The following is a 26,834-nucleotide window of genomic DNA, read 5'->3' as shown; positions in this document are numbered from 1 at the left end:
ATGGTTCATTTTCCACCTATTAAAAAAACGCCAAGAATCTGACCCTGTATGCTTCTACAGTACTCAATTTGAAAAAAAGGAATAATCTAATCCTATGCACTTTCTTGTTCTCAGCCATGGTTTTGGTTAGCTTGAACCTGCAGAAAGGTATAAAGATACTGTTGTAGGTAGTTTAGGCAAAAAGAATGATACTGTGAACCCCTAATCAGTTTGTTTTTAATCTATTTTTGTCTTGAGTTACACTGTATGAAAATCTTGGATAGTCTTCGCTGTTATTTTGGGAAAGCTAAAGCAGCTGTTACATCTTATATGAAGCTCACTAAAATGTTGCTTCCTTACTCCAATATCTGAAATGTGATTTGAAAGTCAAGATAACCAGGTATTTTGCCATGAGTTGAATGTGATTCCTCAGCATAAGCTCAGCAATGATGTTAATTGAGGCTGGATTCTTTCTTTCTTTCTTTCTTTCTTTCTTTCTTTCTTTCTTTCTTTCTTTCAGCATACTCATTGATTTTATACTTTGGCTTCTTTAATGCCTACTTCTAGCATAGCCTTTTTAAATGAGGGAGGGCTGGATTGGAGAATATCTTTAAGTGCTCTCTTGAATCTGAAAGAAACTTCATTCACACAATTATGATTCCCTATAGTGGTGTGACTCTCAGTGAAAATACTGCATTTTATCAGCTGTGACCATCTGTTTAAGGAAGCTGAGACATCTGAAATCTGCCCCTAAGTGCGTGAATTGGCCCTAAAGAATTGCCACAGACCTTATTAAGGCAGTGGGCATTTGGATATTTCATAATCATAGATGCACTCTTTTTAGAAAAATTATTTGATTTATTTGAAAAAGTATTTGATTAAACCTGCAGTGGATTTGTGCAGTGGTATGTTGAACATTATTCCTCTTGAATACTTCTTGGTATATTGTTCCTAAAAATAAAATCTGTGTATTTGAAACACTGTATCTGATAGATTTTCTTCAAAGTATTAAAGGTGGACAAAAAGCCTTAGAAACCAGTTTGAACAATTTTACCTCTTCATTTGGCTTGCAACACACACAAGTTTAGGCCAGAAACAAATCAGTTAAGCACTTGGAAGAAAACTCCTTGCCTTGATTATAGTTGTAGAATACTCTGGTCATTGTGTGTATCTCCAGTTTGAACCCATAGCTAATTTTCTTGTTTATAATTAACATGACATTTAAAAGTGGTTGTAGCTCAGTGGAAGAATACCTGCTTTGCATGCTGAAAGTACCAGGGTCAAACCCTGGCATCTCCAGAAGGCTAGGAAAGATGCCTGTCTGAAGGAGTGCAACTGCCATTCGGTACAGACTGAGCTCCAGACATGAATCGGACTCTGAATAAGGTAGCATCCTACATTTGTGTGAAAAGGGATATCCTATTAAAGTGCAATGCAGAGACTCAGTAATTTTTTCTTGTGGAGGACTTGACTCTGTGGCATAAAACTAGTGAGGAGGCTCTATGTACCCATGGAATATTAATGAAAAACAGATTTATTGGAACTTATTGGAACAAGAAGGCAGCCAGGTCCTTTCTGTATTTCTTGGAAAATAACGAAAGGAAAAGTGTTCCCTCCATAGGAACAAAGTTTGTATTCTTCTAATCAATGCAGTATAACTTTAAACTGTCCTTAAGTGTCACACCTATTGAAGACTTTTTTTTAACCTTCCATGTTCTGAAACACAGTGCATCAGCTTTACTATGTTTGCAGCCAATGCAAGTAGAGGAAGGAAGCTAATGGGGGGGGGGGGAAATGTAAAGGAAAAATGTTTGCCAACAGATGGAACTGTGAAGTGCTACATTACCAACAGGTTAGCCTAAGTTTGCTTCACAACATGGAATAAACACAAATCCTGGGTAAACATCTCACCTGGCTGAAAGGTTCAATGAGACACTAATAAAAATGTCTTTGCTATAGAAAGTATGAAGTTTACATTCTAGCCTTTGTCAAAAACAAAAAATGTTTGAAAAAGGACATTCTTCAATAACCATTACTAGAAATAAGAAAATGGGGGAGATATGTTGACTGGTTCCAAAGCCTTTTCTTTAAGTAATAGTCTATTTTCAAATTAGGCACATACCATGAAAGTTGCTGATATAAACTTTTTGGTTTATATCAAAGAAACCAAAAGAAATTTCTTTCCATATAATTGGAAGCCAGTTCCCAGCCCTAATCTGAGTGCAGTTTACCATAATGTTTTATGATGGCTCAATCCTGCACATGTTAGTTAGTGATTTGTGTTCATTGGTACGTACTCTCAGGAAAGTGTGATTAGAACTGCAGCCTAAATAAAGTAAATCTCAAACTCTGAATTTATCAATTTAGATTGCAAAACACCAGTGCAACAATTATGTTGAGCTTCTTAATCAGTCACTGAAACGGGGTGGCTTAAATATTTGGAACCACAAAGGAATGATTGTGAAGTTTTGCAGATTTCCCTGGTAGATATTACTCGTAGCTAATCCTTGGCTGGACAACTGAAAATTGGCCATACTAAAATGATATGACTTTGGTAGCCATCTGAATATTAAGGATGTTAGAAATTAAGGCCTTTATCTGCAAACAAATGTATTAAGAATCTTTAACCTATTTACAAATGCTTCCAATACTAAAACTAATAGTATTTTGTTCACAGTGCCATTGTTTATACAGGTAGCTTTTCCATAATACTTCAATATTTTAGGGTGGGAGTTGGTAGCGCTTTATATATACAAGAAACATACATGTGCGAATATAAACAGTTCACGATTACAGTCATCAAAAGTCATCTGGAAACACTGAAACTGTACACCTCTTCCCTTTGATTCAACAGGAAATACTGTTGCAGTAAGAAGAATCATGTCAGTCTTTTATCTAAAGTGGCTTAAAATGGTTAACAAAATGGGCACCACCATGAAAAAGCTTTTGAGTACACAGAATAACCTTATTTCAAGGTTTTTGGCTTCCTTGTCCAGTGCACCAGATACAAATATTAAAAAGGCTTTAATTGTTTAAAATGAGACACTTTTCTCCTGTGTGACCAGATGTCCTCTGAATTCTGACAGTGCTGGTGGTGGTCTCCAATGTGCAGTTCAATTGTCAGACTGTACATCCAGGTCTTTGTTCAGGGACAGGTGGCGCCGTGACCCAGAGTGAAAAACAGACAACCTTGCCTGTGCCCTTTAACACTCTTGTACCCACTTACTGGCCTAGCTTCAGCACTACTGATTGAAGCTTCTCTTTCAAGCAGTTTGTTATCAGAAGTGATGAATGGCTTTGGGTATCAAGATGAGGAAGTAGGGTTTGGTGTAGCTTTAGAATCGAGCCCAGAATGCACTGGGTTTGTTTGGGGAGGATTCTTGTGGCTTCTGCTTCCTCCCTGCTTTCTTCCCTTCCTGCATGGTTAACAATGGCCCAACAGAGCAGGATTCTGTTCACTGTTGCAAAAGGTAGTGGCACTATAGCATAGAATTGCCACTATGGAGTTTCTCCTTCAGTTAAAGTCTGTTCTTCATTCCCAGTCATTTGACCCAAGCTGTCCATGCTCCTGCTACTGCTGTGTTGCTTGTGAAGCAAACTCTTCCACTTGACCTTGTTCCTCCTCAGGTGGTTTAGCATGTTTTCCGATAAGGGGGTTTTCCCGGTAAAGTTGGCCCATTCTTCAAAAAGTGGCTCCACAATGTAAGTTATGAAGCCTGGAAAAAAAATGGCCATGCATATCAGCTGTTGTCACTTGCCAAACAGGCTAAGCTAACACTCCATTGTGCACTGATTGGGGACCATGTTTTCTAGAGCAGCATAGCGTCCAGCCTGCATTTCTTTGGATTTGTTTAATGTTTTCATTAAGTTGGCACTGCACCAGTCTCCTTCTCCTTTGATATAGTTTTACCAACAAGAAATTGCCCAATAGAAAGGTTAGATTTTGCACTTTCCCAGTTTCCCAGAACCCATCAGAATACGTAGATCAGCTGAGAGGGTATATTAGCTTTCTGGTTAACTTGTTGCATACTCTTGCACAAATGCTTGAGATGCAGGTGAGGCTTGGAGACCATTATTGGCCACAACCCAATACAGCAAAGTATTACTGAACTCTCTGAAATTAAGTGAGTGTTAACATGCGTAACTCTCTCTTGGACTATGCCTTTAAAGTTGCTATTGGTTGTTTTTGAATTTCAAAAATACAACAGACACGTAAGCCTTGCTGATGTATTTTCTGCTGTGTCTGAGAGAATGATGATGTGGAGGTGGTACGGCTTGCTTGTCATCACAAAGGTCAAGAACCTAGTTAAAAGCTTTGTGGTGTCTGCAAGGCTTGCCCATGCTTACCAACAAACAGAGAGCTCCTCTATTTCACTTAGGTATAAACCCCAACAACCTACTCACTGCCTTTAGGAAATAGATGACCTTGGTCCTTGACAAAGCCTATTAACAGACAAAGCCCCCTTCAATTTTCCTGTCTCGTACAGTCAAGCAGATGACACACTTAGTGCCTTTTCTTTTCCTTTTTCCATGTGTCAGTGAGTACAAGACTCTTGCAACTAGATTCTAAGTATCTCTGCTTGGAAGTAACACCCAAATCCTGTGCTTCCCAGCACTCAAGTTGGCAGTGGTGCCAAAATGGCTACCACTGCATCCCATGGGGATGGGAAGCAGCACCAGGGCTACTTGGAGTAAGGGAGCTTACCCTTACCCCAGCAGCCAGGCAGCCCCAGTGGGTTTCCTCAGATCTGTGCCTGCTATTGAGCGGTCTCCTGGGTCGGGAGTGGGGTTAGGATGTGGTGGCAGGGCCTGTTGCCTTTTCCACCCCCTTCTGCCCCACTACCTCCTCTACCACGCCTTCCTCTGCCCTTCCCCCACTGCCCCACTTTCTGTTTCGCCACCCAGCAGTTGCCTGGAGCTCCGAGTGGTGGTCCTCCATCCAGTGCTGGCTCAGTGCAGGCTCATGCTGAGTCAGACCAGTGCCAAAACAGTGCAGTGTCGTAGGTGTGCCTTATGGCACATTTGAGATCATGACTGCTGGCTCTGGGGCGACGCAGGCCCAATAGCATCAGGCCCCCAGTCTCATTGTGTTCTATGGGGCTTCCTCCCAGGAAAGTGTGCCTTAGTATATCTGTTAACAGTTTGAGCTGAGATCAGCCACAGACCTCTTATGAGTTAACCAATCCATCAAAGCAAGGGAAATCACCATTTTCCATTGATTCCCTCTGAGGCTTGTGGCACTCTTAAGTGATCATTTGGTGGGAGATACTAGCCTCATGGACCACCAAGGAAGGGACTTGCACTTTACCTGTAGCTCTTGGTTCAGGCTACAGAGATCTGTAACTCAGCCACTGATATTTTTCCATGGCCAGAACCTTGGTATCCTCCTCACTTTGTTTCCCAGCCCCAGTGCCCCGCACTGGAAACCTTCCTGATTTCCTTATACCCTTTTCTTCCCTTTGATTGTGCCATCATGCACCCCCTTGCCTGTGCAAGGATTTCTTCCCCATTCTTTGTCCTAGAAACCATTAGCTTTAGGGCCCAGTCATGTGACTGACTAAGGTCAAATCTTAACCAACTTTCCAACACTGGCATAGTAGTGCCAATGGGATGTGTGCTGCATCTTGCAGTTGGGTGGCACTCACAGAGGTCTCCTCAAAGGAAGGGAATATTTGTATCCTTACCTAGGTGCTGCATTGCCCTTATGTCAGTTCTAGAAAGTGGGCTCGGAGTTACTAAGTGGCCCTTAGTAACTTTGCACTGCTTTTTATGTTTGATTCCCTTTCCCCACTATTGTAGTATTATTCTCACAACAAAGGTCTTGTTGCTGTACCTTCACCTCTCTGCTTCTTCCTTATATATGCCAAACCAGTGAGCCGTGTGCCATTGGCCACCATGCTCTGTTCCTGCACACACAATAGATTTTGCCCACATACATATGTGTTGTATGTTCTGAAAGGCATGCCTGGATATAACACAGACTTGATTTGTCTTCTGCAATGTTCACAGCTGATTTGATTCTGAGTGAGATAACTTCTGCATTAATAAACTGTTTCTTCTTCCTCTTGCTATAGGTTTGGTTTGTTGGGAGGTGAAGTTAATGATGAAAGGCAATACCCACCAATTTGTATAGTAGGAATTGTGTCCGTCTGCTGATTACAAAGAGGACTTATTTCCAAGTCAAATTTCTGCTCCAGATAACCTATCAAAGAGAAGGAACAATTTTTGTAGGCACCAGGAACCACATGTAGTGTTCAGGATATGAACAGATCCAGAGTAGTTTGGATGTTGAAGCTTTACAGAGACACTGAGAAATAATGGTGCATCTGCACCTGGTACTGATATACTGCTTTTAGAAAGACACACTGAGCTACACATGCATAACAGTGCAATCCTAGGTATGTCTACCCAGTAGTAAGTCTTGCCTGAATTCAGTGGGTCTTAATCCCAGGAAAGTGTATATAGGATTGCAGTCCAAGGCATAATTTTTCCCCCCATGACACAGAGATGTAGTCACGTTTTCTAATGCCAGTATGTAAAACAAACTTAGGCTGCAATACTAACCACACTTACCTGAGAGTAAGCCCCACTGAACAAAATAGGACTTAGTTCTGAGTAGACCTGGTTAGGATTGTGCCCTTAATTATACCCAAAGTTCTTTTACTTTGCTGATGATATTATTTTTGTAACAAATTAGATCAGTGTTGCTTGGACCAAGTGGGACTTTATAAAGCTTCATGAATGAAGCTTTATCTGCATGCAGTGTTTTTTTTTCCTGGCATCCTCTTGGAGTACATGGTAACAACATTCCAGTTATTAGAAGCAATGCAAACACAGCCCTCAGGGTAATCGATGCCTCATTTAACATGGACAGAAGTAGAGGTTTGCAAGTAATAAGACAGGGACATTGTGTTTCTTGTTCAGCCAGCTCCTGCAAGCGGTTTGGTGTTGGGACAGAGAAGGAGCAGGCCAAAGTGTGGAGTGGCTTAAAAAAGCAAAGTTGGATGTGGTTCCCCAAAAAGGTGCTTCAGCAAAGTTGTACAAGTTAGGTCCACGAATAACCCATTTTTGCCTGGTTCACAGGTGTACACATTTGGTCCCTGTTGCATATTTGCAACATTGGGCAGGAATGTTAAACAGTCATGACTGTTGTATTCTCTTGCTTTTTTCTTTCAGTCCCAACCGCTTATTCAGTGAAGGCATATTTCTGTCAGCATATTTCTATAGGAGGTTTTGCGTGAGCATGCAGAGATTCAGAATTAATCGGTGAATAAATGCCACTCCCAATTAACACAATTCTGATTCCAATATAGTGCCTGAGAACATAAGGGGGGGGGGAGTATACCAGACTAAAGACCTTGTCTGTAGAATTCCTCACAAACGCGCTCGCTCCACCGTTTGCTCATCTCCCACAGCCGGCAAGGATTGCAGATGTCTGCACACTTCAGCGCAATCTGAAAACAAATGGGAACATGCTAAGAACAATGTATCAAAATATATTGTGCTCCACAGGTCCTTCAAAACTACTGTGTCTTGCCAGAGACAGAGAGAGAGTTGTTTCAATCTATTCTACAAATGCATTCAAAGCATTAAAGCCTAAAATAAATAGTCATGTTGGCATCCTTCAGTCTCGGAAGACCATGGTGTCATGCTCTGAATGGTGGCTCTGGAACAGAGTGTCCTCTCCAGTGCGCGAAGCCTGGGTAAAGTAGGTATGGAGGATAGGCTGTTACCCATGCAGCAAATCCCCCCTCTCCACATCGCTGAAATTGTCCAATGGAAAGGCAGAGGCCAATATGGTTGGTTCCAGCGGCGTCGCAGGAGTTGCCAGAACGTGACTGTGTTCAGCCATGAACTGCCTCAGGGACTCCGGCTTCGGATTTTGCCTCGAGGTTGACTCCTGAAGCCTTTTCCATAACTGGATGTAGCCACAAGGCAGTGGAGGTTTGGGATCAGAGTTTTCCTTCTCTCAGATGAGCTGCCTTCCCAGGCTAAGGAGTCCCATCTACCCGGTGGCTGTTCAGTCGCCTCTTACGACAAGTACAGCCAAACTGAGGGCCTATTCTTATCCCCAGCCCCCAGGGGAAAATAATAAATTTTAAATAGTAAAATAAATAGTAAAAATCCATTAAAAGGCCACACTAAACTATAAAAGCAATTCAGAAAACAATCACACATCAAATCCCTTCTGTAAAGTCTTCTAAAGACTGAGAGGGAGCCTGTTGAATCCCCCCAAGGGAGGGCTTCTATAGCTGTGGCTTCACCACAGTGAAGGCCCTGTGCCATATTTCCAGCAAGACAGAAATGCCACGGCACAAGACCTGCGAAGTCAGTGTTAGGGTTCTGGCAGATTCATGAGGTGAAAGCAGTACTTAAAGTAAGCCAATCCCAGTCTGCTAAAGGCTTTAATGATTAAAACTAACCATTTCAAACTAAGCCTGGAAACAACTGGATCACCAGTGCAACCAATATATCATCAGGGTATTGTGATGTGAACCAATTATAGCACACTGACCAGCATTCCAAGAGCTGTATTTGTACCATTTTGTATTATGGAATGTCAGTGCCATCTTTGGGAATAAGAATTATTTGATTCAGTAGTACAGACTTTAATTTATTGCTTTTCTTATGTTAGATGCAAACATCAAACCACAAGCAGACAAAACTTGGAACTAGTCTTTTGGCTAACAGTTGTTAGGCAAACACTTAAGAAATATACTAATTTCTGTCTGCTGGATCCCAGTCCATGCAAATAAAAGCAAGTCTACGACCAAGTTTATAAGACTCTTGATATCTATTGTATCCAGATAATTACCAGAACTTTTTGGCGAAACTTCTTAATATGTACATGCACACATACTTTCATGTTGACGTTGGACATATATATACACATTCATACATATTCGTACATATGAATGTTGCTTTTCGCTTTGCCACATTCCGTGTTTTCATCTCTTCCCTTCCCATGGTGGTGGTTTAGTTTTCCAAGTGTTTTATCTCAAATTTCCATTAATATGCCGGGGATCCTTCCCTATTTGAATTTCTCCCTTAATGTAATTTGGCTCCTGGTGATCAGGTAAGTTCAGAAGAAAAAACTGTACATTAAGGCTGCAATCCTAACCTCACTTTCCTGGGAGTAACTCCCATTGAACACAAGAGGACTTACTTCTGAGTAGACTGCCTTAGGATTGTGTCCTAAATTCCCTACTTCAGTACAGGTTAGTCTGTACTCAAGTCAAAACGTACTTAAGGTAAAACATTCAGTTCCTGCAGGCCTAGTGCTAGTGTGCCTGTTTGAAAGCCAGCATTGTTATGAAAGACATACTGTACCTGTACAAAAGTGCCAATGCAACTGACCATCACTCAGATGTCCCTAACTTGGGCAGCCATTGTGTACTGTAGTTTGACTAGTGTTGTGTTCCTAACCTTTTCAATGTTGATTGTTTACTTTTTCTTAAACTTTGTACTGTGTTACAAAATAGAGTTCCTGATGTATTCCCTCTCAATCGTCAATTTTCCAGAAGGGGCACAAAATTTTTCTCCTCTGTTTTCTCCTCTGTAGGTTGCATTGTCTCTGAGTTGTTAGGTTGGCTTGCCCTGTTTTTAGAGATTTGGACTGCTGGTTTTGTTTTGCTTGATGTTTTGTTTGGTGTGGATTGATTTATTGCTTTTGTAAACCACCTTGAGCTTTCCAACTGGATTAGCTAAGGCAGGACAAAATTTGTTTTTGAAAAATATGGAAATATTGAAGCAATGTAAGCTGATCCACTGTCTTTTTTTCAGTTTATCTGATCATAATATCAAAGAACCATCTTTGAAAAGTTCTTAAAGCCATGAAGCCAGGCCACCTGGCCTGCATTGTATCCAGTGCTAGTTGGAAACCAGCTGGAGGCCTTCATAGGGTAATGGGATATTTTCCCCCTTACCTTGAATAATGCCCCAGCCAGCCCTATGGGGTTACTCAGATCTATGTCAGATATTTAGCTGGTGGAAATTGGAGTGGCCCATATAGGGCTACCTGGCCTGGGAAGGAGGTTAGGATATGCTGGAAGAGGCCTCCCACAATCCTGCCCCCTCCTGGACTAGACCATCACCTGTTCTGCCCACCCTGCCGCAATACATCCCTCCCCGCCTCCCTCCCCCCGCTCCTGCACCACTTGGTACTTATCCTGCTTGCACCAGCTGCTGGGGATCCAAATGTGGCACTGGTAGGGTGGCCCGGGCCACTCTGCTGGTGTGGCTTGCTTTTGCGGTGTTGCAACATGCCAAATTGGTGACACCTTCTACCGGCACAGTGGCTACTGCAATGGCGGAGCAAGCGCATAGGATTGTACTCTGAATGTCCTGTTTCACCAGTTGCCCTAATGTTCTGTGAAGAGTGATCCTTTTGGTGGTACACCAGGAGAAATGTGCTTTCATCCCATTTTATAAATTATTTCCACAAAACTTATTTCCATCTGTACTCGTTGGAACTGGTTTCTTGCTTTATTTATCCAGGGAGCCACTGCTCTTAATACCTGGCAAAACAACCCTAATGGTTGCTAACAAGTTGTGCTTGATCATAAATATGGAAATGAAGATCTCCACATTCATTTAGCTTTCTGGAGAATGTGTAAATTCTTTTTCAGAGAACAATAACAATTTGTTTTGTATTATGTTACGAGAATCTGATTTATTATCTTCTCTCATCCTTTCATAACAGTGAAACGTCTGTTGGAAGGGTCTGAAATAAGAAGACGATCTTGGCAAGGCCATCTTCTACAAATGTGATTTTTTTTCAAAACCAGGAAAAACAAAAAATCTGCCAGATGTAAATTCTTCCCATTTAATGGTTCATAATTACTATTTCTTGGCCTTCTCACGCAAATTAGCATCTTTGTTTTCACTTTTAAATCTTCACACTGATACAAATAAACTCCCATTTGGCACTTACTATGATCCTAATATCCCAACTTTAGAATACAAAATGTAGTTTTAGTCTATTTTAGCCTATTTGGCTTATGATAGCTTGTTTTTATTTCTAATTTTAATTTTAACTCTGATTTTATCCCAATTTTAGGATATAAGCTATAGTTTTAATCTGTCTGGAGCTTATGTAGTTAATGCAGCTGATTATGTAGTGCAGCATTGTTTTTGTTTTATGCTGGTCTGTGACTGTAATAAAGATTTGATTTGATCTTAATACTTTTTTCAACGGGGGGGGGGTCCAAGGAGATATGCTGAGCCCAGCTTGGGCACATAGGATATAGGTACTGCCAATGTCACCAATACACACACACAGAGAGAGAGAGAGAGAGAGAGAGAGAGAAGATGACTATGTGTCTAACATTTTGCCTAGTTTGGCCAAAAATCATGGAAAATATTCCCTGAACTGAAAGTAAATTTGCCAGCTTCTTTTCTAGCAAGGGTCCTCTGCCTTTTCAAAGAACCCTGAAAGACAGAAATTTCAAATGTGATGCTCCTCCTGGCACGGAAAACACTGATTGGGAAAGCTTCTTTTTGTATGGCAGGCAACTGTTAAGGACACAGAAGCACTACCAGAAAAGTTAGTGAGCCTAGCTAAAAGGGAGAATCTTAGAACCAGAGTAGTCACCAGAGTAGTTGTACTGATTGCATAAATCATGTGACACTAATTTATCTGTATCCCTTTCATGGTTAACATAAACACTGCACATGCATATAAAGTATTATATGGCTCAAAATGTACTGCATGATGAAAATGGCTTCTGTTTGGGCAACAGCTCACAGTGTGCTTGCGTGAAGAGTTAGCAGGACTGAAGATTGCTTTCCCAAGTGACTACCTTGAGTTGATGAAGAAGAATAGCAGCTTGCAGTGTACCAACTATCCTCTAGCATCTCTGCTGCTGTAATCGTATAAACTTTTACTATAAAGCTTATAGTATAGTATAGGAAGCTTCCACTATAAAGCATCCAAAAATTGCAAATACCAGAGGCTGTTTCATAATAGAAACCAACATACAGAGAGCACGAAAATTTATTTTGAAAACTTAAAAAAAGAAAAAGAAAAGCTTTGTATTTCTTTGGAAGAAAGAGAGGGTTTCATCTCAACTTTCTCATCTCTGCTTTTGTCCCCACTCATATGAGCAGTTTAACTGCAGTCAGCCAGAACCCAAAAGTTTACTTTATATGGATTTTATAGGAAAAAGTCTGTGCATCATTTTTCATTCGTGTACTAGTATTTTCTCGATGGAGGGAAAAATGCTCTACTGAAAGTGGTATTATGGCAGTCCCCTTTGTACTTTCTATCCAGTAGTCTAGATTTATTTGAAATTCTTTCATATTATCTGCACTCAAGATCCACCTTATGGTAACAGCATCCAGTTTAGAAAATCAGAATCTGACACAGCAGTACAGAAAGACACTAATACAGGCATTAATTCCTTCTGTTTATTAATTTGCTGTCATCAGCTTCTATATGAGGAAACAGTACATGGGCAATTATAACTCACATCAACAGGATCTCCTTTTTGTTCCTGTGGTGCCTGGTTTCCTGCATTTTTCCTTTGGAAAGCAAGCTCCATGCAAAACGTTACACTGGATGAATCCCAGATAGGAGGAGAAGTAATAGAAAATCAAACAGGATGGAAATCAGAGGTGAGAAAAACACTAAGGCTAGGAAGTGGCATAGCAGTTTGGAGACAGAGATAGTATAACTTATTTGTAATGTGTTTGATCTTTTTCTGCAGCCCACATCTTAGGCTCCCTAAGATGTCCGAACCTCAATCATGTGTGGTCAAAACCAGAGCCAACATTATTTCTCATCAGCCTCACCCCATTCCTGTAACTACCCAGTAATGTGCTAATAGTGGTGCTGTTGCTTTTCATTCATACTGGTTATTTTTGTGACTTTTATAGATGGAAGGAAAACAAAGGCTTGTTTGAATTACTCAGAAGCTGGGCTGAACATGCAGCAAGTCTGGTCCACAGCCTCAGGACCTCACTCCAATCGAGTAGCTTGGTGAGACAGGGTAATGAAAAGTGGTATATAAATACTGGGTCAGGGTAATGAAAACTGGTATATAAACATTGTTAATAATAATGAAAAACTCTACACATGCTCTTTTGTTTATCCTATAGCCGGAAGCTTTATTGAAACTGCATGATGAAGAAATTCCTTTTTCCTCAACATTCTACAAGTTGGAGATAGGTGGCATTGCTTCCTTCCCCATATACAGGCACGGCCAAGCCGTAAAGGCAACATGGTTGGCAACCTTCAGTCTCGAAAGACTATGGTATAAGCCTACAGCACCTGGTGTTCCCAGGCGGTCTCCCATCCAAGTACTAACCAGGCCTGACCCTGCTTAGCTTCCAAGATCAGACGAGATCAGGCATGGACAGGGTAACAGTTAAACAGCTGCTTTGAGTGGTGGGTTGTAGGAGGTGGCAAACTAGCAAGGGTGCCCCACCACCTTTCCCATTCTCTTCTCAAGCTTGGGGGGGGGGCTATCTCCTCTTCCAGTGCGACTGCTCCCCCATTGCACACTGGTGGTGGCAGCGGATCAGTTTCAGTCACCCCTACTTATATACAACCTTTGGCAAGAATTGCTAAGCAAGCTGTGCATTTAAATATATACAACCATGGTAACATGAAAAAAATGTCCAGAATAAAGACTATTTACAAAAAAGACTATTTCACTTTATAAAAAGAAGGGGAAACCTATACACTTACTTGAAGCATAAAATGCCTGTCTGGTGCATCCTCTAGCCTCAAATCCTGATTTTTGAGATGAGTTTTCAACCTGGTCAAAAATTCATTTTGCCTGTTGATGTCTGTTGCCAAGATCAAGGAACCCAGCTGCTGTTCAATATCATGTCTGCAATTGAGAAAAAACGATGGAGCTGTTTCTGAAGAAAATGGTTATTGTTTAAACATTGGTCTACTTTTCATGCACACAACTAACTCAAAGTAAACAAAAATAGAATATCTTATTGTGTTTAATAAGCACAATAAAATGAAAAAATCAACAAAATGGCTAAGGTTCAGTTCTACAAAAACTAAGTCAGCAGAAACAAGAAAACAGAAGATAATCTTCTTGCCCTAAAGAAGAGAATCACTGAACTAAAGATCTTCCTGAAGAACCAGGTTTTCATCTGGCATCTGAAAGCTCTCAGTCTTGGGGTCAAGCAGACATCCTTAGGGAGCAAGCAGACACCAGGCAGGCACCACAGCTGAGAAGGCTCAGGGTTGGTTTCAGAGACTGGCCAGGATGAACTCTAGCCAAGGGCATACCCAGTCAAGCCAATGCAGGAACTCTCATTACTTTGGCAGCAATAGCACCAGGTGCATCTTCAGGGTCCCAGTGTGGAATTTTGCCACATAGGCCCACGCAACCTGGAGCCATCACAGCTAACATTCACTTCAGTCACATGACACATGCACAGCTCCTGTTAACCTCATTATACATTAAACTAGAAAGCTGCAGGTAGTACTTTTATCACTTAGAGCAGGGGTTTTTGGCAGGCGGGCCACATCGTCTCTCTGACACTGTGTCGGGGGCTGGGGGGAAAAAAGAATTAATTTACATTTAAAATTTGAATAAATTTACCTAAGTTTACATAAATGACTATATTAAAGATGAACTTCTATGAATGAATGAAGGTCTTGCAATAGCTCAAGGCCTATACAAAGCCTTGTACAAAGCAAGGCTGATCTTTCCTTTGCTGCCGCTGCTGCATCACAGACATGAAACAACAAGCACTGGAGGGAGCCCTCATCCCACAGCTCACTCAAGAGGTCAGTCACCCTCATGCTGAGAGCAGTTGCATCGGGCCAGTGTGGGCTCTAATAAATCTCTGGAGGGTCAGAGGCTCATTGGAGACGGGGCTCCCTGAGGGCCGCATTGAGAGGCCACAAGGGCCGCAAGTGGCCCCAGGGCCGGGGTTTGGGCACCCCTGACTTAGAGTGTTAAAAGTCTCACTTTTGGTTGTGATACCCCAAACACAACACTAGTTGGGGGATAGGAACAAAACATTTTTAGGTTTTCCCTTCTTTTTTTCCTATTCAGTCTCTCATTTTGCTTTGTTTTTATTATCCAAGTTAAACACTGGCCTGGACCGAAAAATAAATTGAAATTTGTAGCTGGTTAGATGTAAGAAGTCTGACAATTTCACAGTACACACTTGGTGAAACACAACACTGATTCATTTTTTGAAAGAGAGAACTAAGGAAAAAAACCCATTCTTTTGAGGCAATCTGTACTAATTCTACTTAGTTTGGCAGCAATTAAAAACTTATTCTTTGACAGCCGCCTTCCTTGTGATGTGTCTAGAACATAACAAAGCGTCCGTAGGGGTGCATGTACTTCATTAAAATATTTCTGACAAGTTTGCTATGCCTTCCCAGGTGTAGCCAGGACAAAACAGATGGTGATGTTTTGTCTTTTCCTAGCTAGGGACTGCCAGGTCAAAGGAAAAATTCTTTGCAGGCTCAAAGCCAAATACTCACTTATCACAGATTTGTTAGCCCTGACCAACCTTTAACCACCCTGCCCTACTTATTGTCAGAATGTTTAAAGAGCAATCAAAGGATGGATTCTTTCCTCACTTATTGAATGCATTCTTAAAGGTGGAATGATAATGCTCTAACCTATTTTAGGGTGTAAGAGCTGGGAACTAAAGGGTGCGGATTATTCAGGATTAATTGAAGAAAAGACCATGGATGCCAAGATATCATATGGCCATCAAAATATGAGGCTGTGCCATTAGAATTGTCTGTTCAGACGAAGTGGCATGCTGGCCTAGTGACAATTCTCCCAGTCACAAACAAACAATTGGAAGTGAGCCATTGGGACTGTATGCTCTCTCTCCTCAATACTTCCCCCATTCTGGAGCATCAATTCCCTCTACCTTTTTACCACTGCTAAATATTACCTAAGCACTATAACTAAGGTTCCTTTTTAATCAGTACTTGAAACCATGAAGTGAAACCACTTACCACCAATTGCGGTGATGGTTGGTGCTGACATAGTGCTTAATCACAGTTAAGGCTGGTGAAGTTGGGGGCTATGGGGAGGCACCACATGATACTGCAGCCTGCTCATCATTGTTTTAACTATCTTTAACCAATTAGAAGTGTTGGCTTACTGCTGCTCCTTCTGAAAAAATGAAAGCTCACACATTAGGGTCTAGTAGCTTGTAAAAAGAGTCTACTCGGGTCTAGTAGCTTGTAAAAAGCAGGGGGAAGTTCAAATTAAAATAAAAAATGTATGTATAGGAAATTGGATACCACTCTATTTTTGGCATCAGAAAATTGTCCAATTCAATTTTTCTTTAGAAAGCCACACTGGTAGATACATCAGCTTAGCCCACTTCCCAGAAGCTGGTGTCTACCTGTCTTCCTTTGGCAGATGTGCAAGGAGCCTTGATTCTCGAAGCATGCCTACTGTGGATCTCCAGTGATGGTTTTCTAAGACAGAGACATTCTGGAGAAGGAAAGAAAGAAATATATAAAGACCCATTCTCACTTGGATCAAGCTAGGGGCAGTATACATGTGGAAGCAGATTTCTGTGTATGCATCCCTAACAGTATGGAAAACTGCATATGCCAAGGGCTGATGGATAAACACTTCCTCTGACCAAACCGTCAGAACAAAGCAATGGGAGACAAGCTGATTTCTTAGCTTTAACACCATGATGTGCCCTCTAAGGCAATGAGCATAATGCTGTCAGACATAAATTACTTTGGTATGTTGTTTCTCGTGTTAACAACACAAATAGTAGGATTACCACTGATTTCTACTGGAGAGTTTGTAATATCAACGCACAGGAAAGCAAAAGCTTATGTTTCTATTTTTAATTGTTTATGAAAGTTAGAAGCAATGTCTGCACAAGATAAGAAGACTTTTTTTATAGTGGAAGAAATGATCCCAAGGTCCCTGTTGTAGTTGTTTAAGGCTACCCTGCTGTCCTCGTGACATTGGAAGTTTGAATCAGACCTTTGTACTTTGGAAGGCACACTATAGTATTTGGTACATGCTGTTCCCATCTGGAAATCTCAGGTCAGGAAAGACAGCTCCATCATGCATAAGTGATTGACTGTATTAGAAAAAAATACATTTTCTTTTCAAGTTATTCATGCAGCAACCACTTTGACTTGATGGCTGCTTGCTGTTTGATTCACAACCAGAATTTTCACAAACCTTAGGATATGCATGTATCAGGAAAAGGCTGATCTGGTCAGATCATGTGGGCAGTGTGCCAGAAGAGTCTTGGTCTAGGAATATGAAGGGGGACTTAGAAGACCTAGGCTTGGAATTCTAAGGTCAATGACCAATTTGTATTAAACACAGGAATACCTTTCAAATGACATTTTGGGGAGCAAATTGATTGAGAAGTCTTGGAATCCTTTAATGAAAAGGACATCTGCTTCTTATGTTTGTAATGGTGTTTATGCAATCGAGGGCGCAATCCTAACCCCTTATGTCAGTGCTTTCTGGCACTGGCATTGCGGTGCCAATGGGACATGTGCTGCATCCTGCAATTGGGTGACACTCACAGAATTTTTTGTTGGCATCCTTCAGTCTCGGAAGACTATGGTATTGCACTCTGAATGGTGGTTCTGGAACAGAGTGTCCTCTCCAGTGGGTAAAGTAGATATGGAGGATAGACTGTTACCCATGCAGCAAATCCCCCCTCTCCATGTCGCTGAAATGGTCCAATGGAAAGGCAGAAGCCAATACGGTTGGTTCCAGCGGTGTCGCAGGAGTTGCCAGAACGTGACTGTGTTCAGCCATGAACTGCCTCAGGGACTCTGGCTCCGGATTTTGCCTTGAGGTTGACTCCTGAAGCCTTTTCTATAACTGGATGTAGCCACAAGGCAGTGGAGGTTTGGGATCAGAGTTTTCCTTCTCTCAGATGAGCTGCCTTCCCAGGCTGACGAGTCCCATCTACCCGCTGGCTGTTTAGTCGCCTCTTGCGACAAGTACAGCCAAACTGAGGGCCTATTCTGATCCCTCAGCCCCCAGCCCCAGCACTCACAGAAGCCTCCTCAAAGTAAGGGAATGTTTGTTCCCTTACCCCAAAGCTGCATACAGTGCTGGAAAGCACTGACATAAGGGGTTAGAATTGCGCCCTGTGTTTATGTTTTACACAGCTTTGGGTTTTTAGAAAAGCTGTAAATAAATAAATAGTAGCATATGGGCTGGTTTTCAGTGTCTATTACACTTATATTTATTCAGAGGTCTCATTTAGTTCAATTATGCTTACAGATAAGTGAGTTCTTCTATGAGGTCAGAAACTTACTGAAGTTTGAATGTTGCATACAGTGTCATCATCTTTCACCTGTTCTACCAAAACAAATCTGAGACCACCCTTACTCATGCTGAGTATGCTATATAGAGCTAAATATTACAGCCTGTTTTATAATGGTTGTCTCAGCGATGCTTCCACACCTCTATGTAACATTCCTGCAGTACAATTCTAAGCACGTTTACTTACATGCATAAGGGCCCAATCCTATTCAATTTTCCAGTCCTGATACTGCTGTGCCAATGGGGTATGCACTGCTTCCTGTGTTGGGGAGGCAGTCACAGAGGCCTCCTTAAGGTAAGGGAACATTTGTTCCCTTACCTTGGGGCTGCATCGGTGCTGGAAAGTTGGGTAGGATCGGGTCCTACGATTGCAGTCATTAGTCTGAATTCTGCCCTGTTATACAGAAAAGTGTAGATTCTTTTTAAAAAACGGTATAATTTGCAAATCAGTTTATTACAGTCTCTTTGTATGTGATGATATCCCATGCCCTACTGATTTTTTTTCTTCTGAAGTTAACATAATAGGTTGAGCAGATACACAACACATTGTAGAGCATGTCTTGGCAGAAAGGCACAGCCTCTGAAAGAAGTTTGGCAAATATACTTCTAAAGATTCCTGTCATGTAACCTTCTGCCTGTAACAAATGTATGCTTGTTTTGTTTGGGGGTGGGGTGCATATGTGAAGACTGCATAGTTGTCAGAGAGTAACCTTAACAGAGAAATACTCTCTGACTTTCCTCTCCGCCCTGAGCCAGAAACCATGACATTCAGAGGAGTCTGGAGCAGTGCCTCCAATCACAGCTGAGTATGTCTGGTTGTCTGGCTGTTGCTTGTCAAAACTGAACAGTAATCTAAACTAGTCACAGGGCATCTCAGCAACCCTCTGTCATAGCCTTGGCTCTCATGGCCCTGTCTTTTCCTTTATCTTAGGGTAGAAGTCTAGGTTGTTACATAACTGACAACTTTGAGGAGAATAAACACATATGGAATTGAATTCCACACATGGGAAAAACACACGAGGGGCAGGATCCTGCATTCTTTTCAACTAGTTTAAGTATAAAATCAGGATTGATTTCCCTCCACTGAAGCCAACTGTTCTATTAAGTGCCCAGTGAGATCCATAAATTGTTGCAGTACCAGGAGCCACTTTTGTGCAGTCAAGTCCCATGCGATGCCAAATGTAAGAAGGAACTACATGGGTTCCACGAAGGCAAATGGTTCTTCCTGTGCTGGCATCACTCCAATGGCCATTGTTTGATGGTGTACTAGCTAGTATATAATACTATAATAAAGCCCTGGCCTGGTCCATGGTTAAAAGTCACTTAAGATACAAAAGTTCATTGACAATTAATTGACAAAAGTTCTTATGTTATTTCTCATGTTACTGATGCTCGCAGCTAGTCCAAAGTCTGTGAGAAAATGACAACTTTGAATTATCTGCAATGTCTAAAATTATGTATTTTAAGCACATTTTGCATATTTTCTGCACTACTGTATATTCTGGTTTTGCTAATCGACGTGAGAAAAGAGGAGCTCTGTAGGGTTCTGGAAACTTTTCCCGTATATGTTCAAACATATTTTTGCAGCTACAAGGACTTTTTTAAAAATATGGAATCATTATTGTTATCATCATCATCTCACTTTTTCTCCAAGGAGCTCAGGGCAGCACATGTAGATCCTTCCCCTGCTTTTATCCTTACAACAACCTGTAAGGTAGTTAAGGCTCACAATGACTGATCCGTTCAGTGCAATCCTATCTTGCACTGGAACAGGCAAGCCAGGAGGCCTGCACTGTATCCAGCGCAAGTTTGGGGCCAGAAGTGGCTCAGCCGGGGGCAAGGGGAAATTCTTCCCCTTACCCCTGGGTAAGCCACCATGGCCCCCAATGGGTCTCCTTCGACTTGCACCATTTCAGAAGGTGGCATAAATCTGAAGAGAATCAAGTGGCTTCAAGCTGCTCCACACTGCTTGGGAATGGGGTTGGGATCCGGCATAGCAGCTGGATCTGGGCCCCACCTTCTGCTCTCTGCCCACCTACCCCCAGGACCACCCTCTGCCTTCCCTCCCCCTGCCCTGGAATGCCTCCTTCTTGCCTCCTTCCCACCTCCTCCCCGCCCTCCCCTGCGTTGGCCGAGCTTGGCCAACATAACCCTCCCTCCCCAAGTTGGTGTGGATGCTGGACGCAGCCTCCATGGGCTGGCGCATGTCCCTGTGCCAGCTCAACCAGCTCCCAAGGAGGTGCAAACATGCTTTATGGGATGTTTGCAACCCTCCTGGGATGGTGCAAAGGGCTTGCGCTGGCCTAAACAAAAGTTAGGATTTTGCCCGTAGTCATCTAAGGAACTTCACAGCTGAGTAGGAATGTGAACCTCAGTCTTCCCAGCCCAAGGGTTGAACCCAATCTAACTTTCCAGCACTGATGCAGCCATGCCAACATGGTGTGTACTGCATCCTGCAGTGGGGGGGGGGGCAGTCATGGAGGCCTCTTCAAGGTAAGGAAATGTTTGTTCCCTTATCTCAGGGCTGCACTGAGACTGTATTAGCTCTGGAAAGTTGGATAGGATTGGGACCCTACTCTACCGTGTTAACCAAGACATGACATGACTACAGCCTGTGCTTTTTCTGCATCTCTGTGGAGTCATGCAGTAAGAACTACTTTGTAAGACTACAGTGCTTGGAGCCAGCCACCTCATTTGTCATTGTACTTTCTTTCCAATGTGTGCACAGTCCAAATTATTTTGCACAAGCACAGATGGCAGGCTGGCATTCCCCCTGCCTAATCTACACCTGGGCTGGTTATGTGAAAAGTGTAATTGGGAAGTGAGGTGCAAACAATCTGCAGCTTGCAATATGGGCACATGAACAGGTCCTGAGATGGGAAAGCCCAGCTCCCCAAAGTCAACAAAATGATATTCCACACACTCAAAGACATTCTCACCTGGTATAAACTTGCAAGATGGTGTTTGGTTTTTATCAAAAATGGTTGGTTGACTCCTGGATGGTCTACATCATGTGCTGCAGCAGCCAGTAATCCAAGCATAATATCCAGAGGTGTGAGGAAGTTAGCAAGCTATACCATGAAAAATTTAATATAGCATTACATGGAATGCATGATATCATTTACTGTAAACACAGTTAAGCCAACTCCTGTCTATGGAACTGTTCAGCTTTCAAGTGAATACATAGTAATGACACAAAACACTCATTTATTAAGCCCATTTTAATAGGAAAATAAAGTCTTTTCCATTATAACTCCAAATTATCAATTTCAATTTTTGCCACAACAAAGAAGGGGAAATGGAGGATGTTAAAGAGCCTCCTTTTGCCCCAGTCCTCTGTCTCTGCCTTTCCTTCAGCCTCCTTGGGTTCTCTTGTCCCATAGCTTCCCCTTGTCCAGGAACTTCTTCTCAGTCCTTATCCATCTTATGAGGCGTGCAGACTTGGATATTTTTTCATGTATCAGTTGAATGGATTCAGTATCCACTATGGGAAAGTTAATCTGTCACACTAAATTAAAAAAAAAAAAAAAGGATCGGTACCTTGGGATCCATTAGGTAGCAGTGCATAGCTTGTGTGACATCAGCAGCATGAACAGCATTGTGGTATGGGTTTTGGCTATGGTAATCTTCTTGCACCATAACTGGAAACAAAAGTGAAGATAAAGTTAGCTTCCCCCATTCCCAAACCATGATCAGCCTTTGAATCTGTACTGAAAATACTCTTGGTCATTTTGGAATTTGGGGTTAACACATCTGAATTTGGCACGCGTGAGTTCATGTAAATGGCTTGGAACTACTATGTGACTGCCCTTGGGGGGAAAAAACAGCCACACACCGCAAAAGGTTTGTCAGACTTCAAAGGATTACTTTATATAATCACCTCTTTATTGCTTTTTAAGTGAAGCAGCAATTCAGAAGAAAAACAAACAAAAAACTATTGGGGGGGGAAAGGCAAAAATCTATTATAGTATAATTATTTGAGGTTGCATTCCTATGTGGATATTAGAAAGACAGTACTTTACCATACATTTAAAGCAGTGTTTTCATCCAGTGGTACTTGTACCACCAGTGGTACTTGAGGTGGTGTCAGGTGATACACACAGGACCTGCAGATCCCCGCCACCTTGCAGCAAGACCAGCAATGCAATGTGACAAGCAGCAGTAGGAGGAAGAGCTCCAGTGTGCAATTTCCACAAGCTCAAAAAAGCCCACCTACCCGCTCTGAGTCTCTTACTGGTGTTTGCTGTGTTGCATCTGGTCTCCCAATCCAGAAGTAACTGGCGATGACATCATTGCCAGTTACTTCCAGTGGTACCTGCAATAGGAGAGCGATGCAAAGTAGTACAGCAGGGGACAAACGCTGAGAAATGCTGGTTTAAAGCAACAGATTTGATTTACAGTATTTTAAAACAACAAACTTCAAATATAGTTTGTTGCTCTTTTGACTTATTTTGTGCATGAGATAATGGAGCCCTGTCTCAGACTTAGACTGGGGCTATACGTGCACAGGGTTTGGTGGTACTTTTTTAGCACATTTGTTAGGAAACCACACGGTCCACTGAGGGTAACAGTAGACTACATGTCTACTCACTGCAGCTCATTTGCACTGCAGAAAGCAGCCACAGTGACACCAATGTGAACACTTTCCTCATCTTCCAAGGTGCAATGCCAGTGCACCATTTTTCCACTCAACCAGCTTCCTACTTCTCCAGGAACACTCTATTTGGGTAAAATAAGTGCAAAGTGGAAGTGCTGGAAACTTCTATGCCCATGTTCCCAACAAATGAATCCACATGACCCACTGCAAGATACCTCCTTTACTGGAAGGTTCATTAGCTACAAACCCAGTATAACTTCAGCAAGTTTCTAAAACAGGTTTCCTGAAATTATTCTAAAGATGCAGCACTGAGGAAAATACTGTCCAGGCATTCTCCGTTTAGATTATCACTTTTTTACTCTTGTATTTTTATGCTCCCTAGACTATTTGAAATTTACCATGCTGGAATAGTTAAATTTCATGTGGAAGGCTGGCAGAGAATTTTATAGCTCTCTCTGCTCCCATCAGCATAAAAAGTGAAAATTCTACAATTCTGCTGCTGTAGCCAGTTCATGCTATGTGGTGGTCCAATTTTAATCCACTGAAGACTGATAAGGGAAATGTCACACTAACCCATTTTAGAAATGGGCTATGTCAGAATGCCAGATGCAAGGGAGGGCACCAGGATGAGGTCTCTTGTTATCTGGTGTGCTCCCTGGGGCATTTCATGGGCCACTGTGAGATACAGGAAGCTGGACTAGATGGGCCTATGGCCTGATCCAGTGGGGCTGTTCTTATGTTCTTATGTTAACCCAGCACTTTAGAAGAGTGTACTAAATAATCTGTAAGACATTTTCCTCCTTGAGAAAGATATTTATAAGTATAGCAGAGCTGTTCTGAAAAATGAATAAGTATGCTGGACCATGATCCAGTTCTCAAAATCACTGCAGAAGCACTCATTTAAAACAAAGCTCACAACTGAGCAGATGTTCCAGCAATGCAAATGCAATATTAGCAGTGGCATCACTAGGATTCATGTCACCAGGTGTGGGAGGCCTGCAGGTCACCCCATGCAGTGGGCAGGGCAACGCCCCAGGTGGCGTGGTGATGTACCATCGCCCCTCCCCCACCGGTTTTTTGGCTGTACTTTTGGTTAGAACACAGATATTTCAATGTGGATTGTTTCATTGCATTCTGCATGAAATTACTCATTGATTGATATATAACATAATGGTATTATTCCTCCAAATTCTGATTTTAGTGATTTTGAAAACTTGTAGTCTCTCTCTCTCTCTCTCTCTCTCTCTCTCACTCACACACACACCCCGTGTCAACTTACTAACAACTTATTGCAGCAGTTCTCAAACTTTTAGCACTGGGACCCACTTTTTAGAATGACAATTTGTCCAGGACCCATTGGAAGTGATGTCATGGCCAGAAGTGACGTCATCAAGCAATTAAATAATTAAATAAGGGGGAGCCGTCCTGTTCCACCCTGAGTCCTGAAGCCTCAGGGTTGGCCCAGTATGGACTCTCCAGAGGCAACCAGAGCTGTGTTCCTGTTACCTCTGGAATGTGTTCTGAAGCCTTTGGGAGGCCTTAGAAGGTCACTTCTTTTTGGGGGAAGGCTTGGAAAGGTTTCCCTGAGCCTCAGAGGGTCTTCTAAGGGCCTAAAACATCACTTCCAGTTTCCCCCTAAAAACTGGAAATGACCTTCTAAGGCCTTCCAAACACCTCAGAACATCCTCTGGAGGTGACAGGAGTGCAGCTCCCATTGCCTCCAGAGTGCTACAGGTGCCCAAACCTGTGGATTTCATTATAACATGGACAGTGTGGAACACCTGTAGTACTTTGCACCACACATTATTAATTTGTGGAAGTCATTACTATAAGTTGTGATGTGATGGCTAGCTTGGATGCTTTAAAAGGGATTGGTCAAATTCCTGGAACAAGTCTATCAATGGCTACTAGTCATAATGGCTATGCGCTTCAGGAGATTCAGAAGCAGGATGCCTCTGAATATCAGTTGCAGCAGAGGTGCCTTCTCTCCTGCTTGTGGGATTCCCAGCAGCAGCTTGGAAGCCACTATGGAAAGCAGCATACTGGACTAGAGAGGCCTTGGCAGGGCTTTTCTTATGTTTGCTTAAAAAAAAAATCCTTACAAAAGAAATGAAAAAACTAGAATGACACCTATCTTTCTGAGGAAAAAACTAGAAAGACACCTATCTTTCTGAGGCTAATGCAGATGCAAAAAGAAAAGTTTAATCGTGGAACACATTAGTAGCTGATGTACTAAGAGAACAGATATTCTGAATTGGATAATGGATATTAAGGTACCATCTTTTCTGCATTAGGTTTTGTGGTGCTACTCTTTTTGAAGAAAATTAAATGTAATTCCTAAATGAATACGGTGATAAATAGCCTCAAGCGACTGTCATTTTGAGACTAGGGGCGAAGGGGATGCTTATCCATTTCCCTGAGGGCCGTTCCAATGCTCAAAAATCATCCCTTGCAGCTTTTTTTCCTCTCAGGAGGATTCAGGTTCATGTTTAAATGGATAAAGGGTTAAGAATACTCTGCAAATTCTCCCCCTCCTGAGGCTGCTTTTCACGTTTCAAAAAAGTTGGAATTTCATCACATGTATTTATGCACAATTTTGCCACTTTGTTTACACACAATGCATTAAGAGGACAGGGAGGCAGTTTCTCCCCTCCAACACACGTACCTTGTTACTTAGGTGCATATTAATCTGAGGGTCAAATTTGGAAGGGCAAGGTGGTGAAAGGTGCAATGGCTTTTAGAGTGCTGGAAAGAGGGCATCCTTGTTCCAAATGTCTGGGAACATAGGTACTTAGATAGTTGCTCAGCTACTGTCTGCTCAGGAAGTATTTTATGCTTACCTTTCTCTGTGTGTCCTTCTGTTTGACATGGTGAAATTACACTTGTAAGTTCCTACAAATAAGTCCTCTAACAGGAAATTGAGAAAAGCACTTACCTAAGAATCTGTGTAATGTGACCATGTCTAACTGGAAATGGTGAATAAGCCCATGTACATTGAAGAGGTGGCACAGCAAGGTTACCAGGCTGTTTCCTAGAAAGAACAAAGGAACTCTATTAACTTCACAAAGCATCTCATAATTTAAAGAATAATTTAGAATGTTGCTCAAGTCTTTAAGCCATGGATTAAAACAAATTATAGGATCTCATAATTATCTGATTAGCAACCTTACTGGTTCTGTTACTTTTGGATCAATGCATAGCTCTGTATAGGAAAGTAAAGTTACTTGTATGTGGTATATTTGGAAGATTCATGGATTATTTTGCTAGACTAAGGTCTTGAAGTAGTCACAGATCACCCTGGAAAACCTCTTTGTACATTCAGATTGCAGAAGAAAGCCTAGAATACTCCTGATAGCAATAAAGTCTTCTAGTAATAACATTATGAGAAGCATCTCCAAAATAATTTGGTGGCAGTTCGCATGATTTGCTTGCAGAAGATTTAAGGTTCAAACCTGAGCATCCCTCAAATGGCAGTGGGGTTGGAAATAGAACTCTCTGCCCAAGACTTTGGCAAGTAGCTGCTGGTGCGTGACTAGATGGATCTATGTTTGGATTTCAATGTAAAGCAGCTTCATTATGCCACACATTGGCTTGAATTGCTGGGAAAAGAATGTGTTCATCTTAAAACATATTTATTTCATTTATATCCCATTTGTCTTCCACCCTGGAACCCAACACTGGGTACAGGGGAATTCCCAGATGACCACCCAACCAGGCGGTGATCTGGTCTAGACTGGCTTAGCTACAGCAAGACGGTAGCATCATGTACCCTCAGTTCATGCCCTGGGACTAAGGCTGCACAGTAGAAGTGGCGTTAAACCTTCCAAACCTTTCCAAATTCTGATGAACAACACCTGTGCATCAGCCACAGACTAGCTGCTAGAACGTTGCAGATTCTGCCACAGCACAAAATTCTTGCAGATCTAAGGTTCACATTTTAGGACAAATTCTCAGTTCATATGGTGAACTCGCCTGGTCTATGTACACAG

At 42.0% G+C, this 26,834-nt stretch overlaps 1 protein-coding gene across 2 annotated transcripts in view; it reads right to left on the bottom strand.

Annotated features, from left to right (window-relative positions):
* Positions 1-1,752: 1,752 nt before the first annotated feature.
* The window catches only part of PDE7B (phosphodiesterase 7B), a 170,601-nt gene continuing 145,519 nt past the window's right edge, over positions 1,753-26,834 (bottom strand). For both annotated transcript variants that reach the window (XM_066614863.1, XM_066614853.1), the window contains 8 exons: positions 25,781-25,876; positions 21,789-21,889; positions 21,188-21,319; positions 16,330-16,421; positions 13,670-13,814; positions 7,337-7,433; positions 6,101-6,181; positions 1,753-3,695 (listed from right to left, as the gene is read on the bottom strand). In XM_066614863.1, coding sequence (XP_066470960.1) covers positions 3,478-3,695; positions 6,101-6,181; positions 7,337-7,433; positions 13,670-13,814; positions 16,330-16,421; positions 21,188-21,319; positions 21,789-21,889; positions 25,781-25,876 — 962 coding nt within the window. In that variant the 3' untranslated portion in view covers positions 1,753-3,477. The remainder of the gene's footprint in view (positions 3,696-6,100; positions 6,182-7,336; positions 7,434-13,669; positions 13,815-16,329; positions 16,422-21,187; positions 21,320-21,788; positions 21,890-25,780; positions 25,877-26,834) is intronic.

This window comes from Tiliqua scincoides, chromosome 1, assembly GCF_035046505.1.
Source record: "Tiliqua scincoides isolate rTilSci1 chromosome 1, rTilSci1.hap2, whole genome shotgun sequence".
In the NCBI taxonomy this organism is placed as follows: Eukaryota; Metazoa; Chordata; class Lepidosauria; order Squamata; family Scincidae; genus Tiliqua; species Tiliqua scincoides.
This window is presented reverse-complemented; position numbering and strand designations above follow the sequence as displayed.